Below are 2274 nucleotides of genomic sequence, written 5' to 3'. Positions count from 1 at the left end.
TCTATCAACTGTTTGCTCCGGAAATGGGACGGCCCGTCACCTGTAGGGAAATCAGCTTAGGATTCCACCAGGAGGCCCAATATTTAAGTATGACTATTATTCAACTGATGTTAGTCACTAGCTTAACCCTTTACAGCCGGCCCATTCAAATTTCGAAACAATAATTTCGATGGCTTGAAGCCTTATATCTCCGCCGTCCAATCACTGATTGTAAATCTGAAAACTGCCCCAGGTAGCTGACAACCCAGGCTAAAAGGCAATGTTATTGGTCAAGCGGTTTGTGTCGTGGCTGGTTTGCATATTTAATGAGAAGGCGAAGAATTTATTTTTTTCAGTCGACTGGATAACAACACAGAAAGAGAAATTCTGTCAGTGAAATAAGGTAAGATTTATTTTAAAACTGTTTATTAGTGTTATTACTTTTCATTTCTACTCAGAACACTTGGCTTTAATGGTAAAATTGTAATATTATTAGTGTTTACGCTTCGGAAAAGCCGAGGTGATTCTGAGAGTTGCGTTCTAAGTTTAGTCAGTCAGCTGCATAACTCTCCTTTCTGAATCGATTGTAATGTTTTTTATGTCCATCTAGATGGAAATAAATACGTGTGGAGAGTTTATCAGATACCTTTTTAGTCTCGTTTGTTTAGTAATTTGTAAAGTATGCAGCAGTTTTACACAAATAAGTGATTAGTAGTGAACCTAAGCTAAGCTAAGCTACCGGAGCTGTTTGTTGCATCCTGCAGCCATGTGGTTTGAAAAGGCTGCTCTCAAACTCCAAAGTTAGATTTTATGCATGTAATCTTGAAATCAGTTATAGCTTACTTGTTTTACTTCAATACTGTCTAAAGTCTGCTTAGAAATCACCTTAGCTTTGCTCATAATATCATTACATTTTGCATTGCATGCATTTAGCATGGCTGAGGCAGAAAGCATAAAGGTGTGGATAATATGTCAGTCTGGGCAATTTATAACCTTTATTTCCATGGTATATTTTATCTGTGGTAATTTGTACTTATAACAGAGAAATATTATTTTATCTATAAAATATTTCTGTCAAATTTGCATCATTTTCTAAAAAATTGCTGCATTTATTTGAAAGAGACTAAAGTATGCTATGCTACCATATAGGTGCATATAGGTAGATAACAAGTCAGTCTGGGCAATTTATAACTTCTTTTTTTACCATAATATATTTTTTTCTGTGGTAATTCTTACTTGTATCAGTGAAATATAGTTTTATCTATAAAATATTTCTGTCAGAGTTGCATAATTTTCTAATGTATTGCAAGAGATATTTGAAAGGGACTAAAATATGGTATCAAACTTTTTTTGAAAGCTTTTTTTGAAAGCATACAGGTGCATAACATTTCAGTCTGTGACTATTTACAACATTTTAAATATAACCATAGAATCAAGTTTTGTCTTGTATTTATTGCTCCTCTTAGATAATTATTGTTTTATGTGTAAACCATGTGCCAGATTTGAGAAACTTTTGTCATATGTATTGGTTCAGTGTACTTGAGTTTACTTCTAAACATGAGCCTGTGGACATTAGCTTCTCTGGCAAAAACATATAGAGTATTTGTGATTGAATTCTACATATATGTAATTATTTTTTTAAATAACATCACTGTCACCACCTTTATTCACTGTAATCTCTTTCTTTTATTATTCTGAGATGGATGGAGACAAGGCTCAATATTCACGCCTTATGGAGTCTCTGAAGAGGAGACAGCGGCTAGGCCCTGACGAGCTTAGACTTATTGCTGAACATGACAGCGATGAAGATCATGAAGGCATGACCATTGAAGAGGAGGACTTCATGGACATGGAGCTCCTGGATGAAGGGGAAGAAGAGGATGAAGAGGAGCAAGATGAGCAGAGGGATCAACCAACAACCTCCTATCGGTAAATGCATGTATTCCAATAGTGTGTATTTGTAAATGTGTGTGTGTACATATATGCTGACAATAAATGTCAGCATTTGCACCCACACACACAATCGGGGCTGCCAACAAAAAGTTAAAATTAACAAAAGAGTACAAACTGAGATTATGATTTTTACTAATGTTTGCTTTCTTTTATGGGTTTGGTTAGTCTTTCTTGTCCCATGTCAGGTAGGAAGTGGAAACGCTTTCCTGACTCTGTATCCTTTCCTTCCTATGCTGATGTAGACACAGAAGCACCAAAGCCCATACCATTTAATCCTTCTCGTCCAGTAGGCATAGATCTGGGAAGTGTGCGTAGGGCTGTATGGTCAGCCACAAGTAACTT

The 2274-nt window shown here is 36.0% G+C and overlaps 1 protein-coding gene across 1 annotated transcript; it reads left to right on the top strand.

Annotated features, from left to right (window-relative positions):
• Positions 1-333: 333 nt before the first annotated feature.
• LOC134304356 (uncharacterized) lies at positions 334-1962 on the top strand. The gene is made up of 2 exons (XM_062989961.1): positions 334-382; positions 1679-1962. Exon 2 carries the CDS (start codon positions 1679-1681, stop codon positions 1910-1912), a length of 234 nt encoding a protein of 77 aa, XP_062846031.1. The 5' UTR covers positions 334-382; the 3' UTR covers positions 1913-1962.
• The last annotated feature ends 312 nt before the right edge of the window (positions 1963-2274 follow it).

This window comes from Trichomycterus rosablanca, chromosome 27 (assembly GCF_030014385.1).
Source record: "Trichomycterus rosablanca isolate fTriRos1 chromosome 27, fTriRos1.hap1, whole genome shotgun sequence".
In the NCBI taxonomy this organism is placed as follows: domain Eukaryota; kingdom Metazoa; phylum Chordata; class Actinopteri; order Siluriformes; family Trichomycteridae; genus Trichomycterus; species Trichomycterus rosablanca.
The sequence above is the reverse complement of the archived record's forward strand: the minus strand, read 5'-3'. Positions and strand labels throughout refer to the sequence as shown.

Excerpts from the sequence above, each read along its gene's own strand:
- LOC134304356 (XM_062989961.1), top strand. The coding sequence starts at position 1,679 with ATGGATGGAGACAAGGCTCAATATTCACGCCTTATGGAGTCTCTGAAG.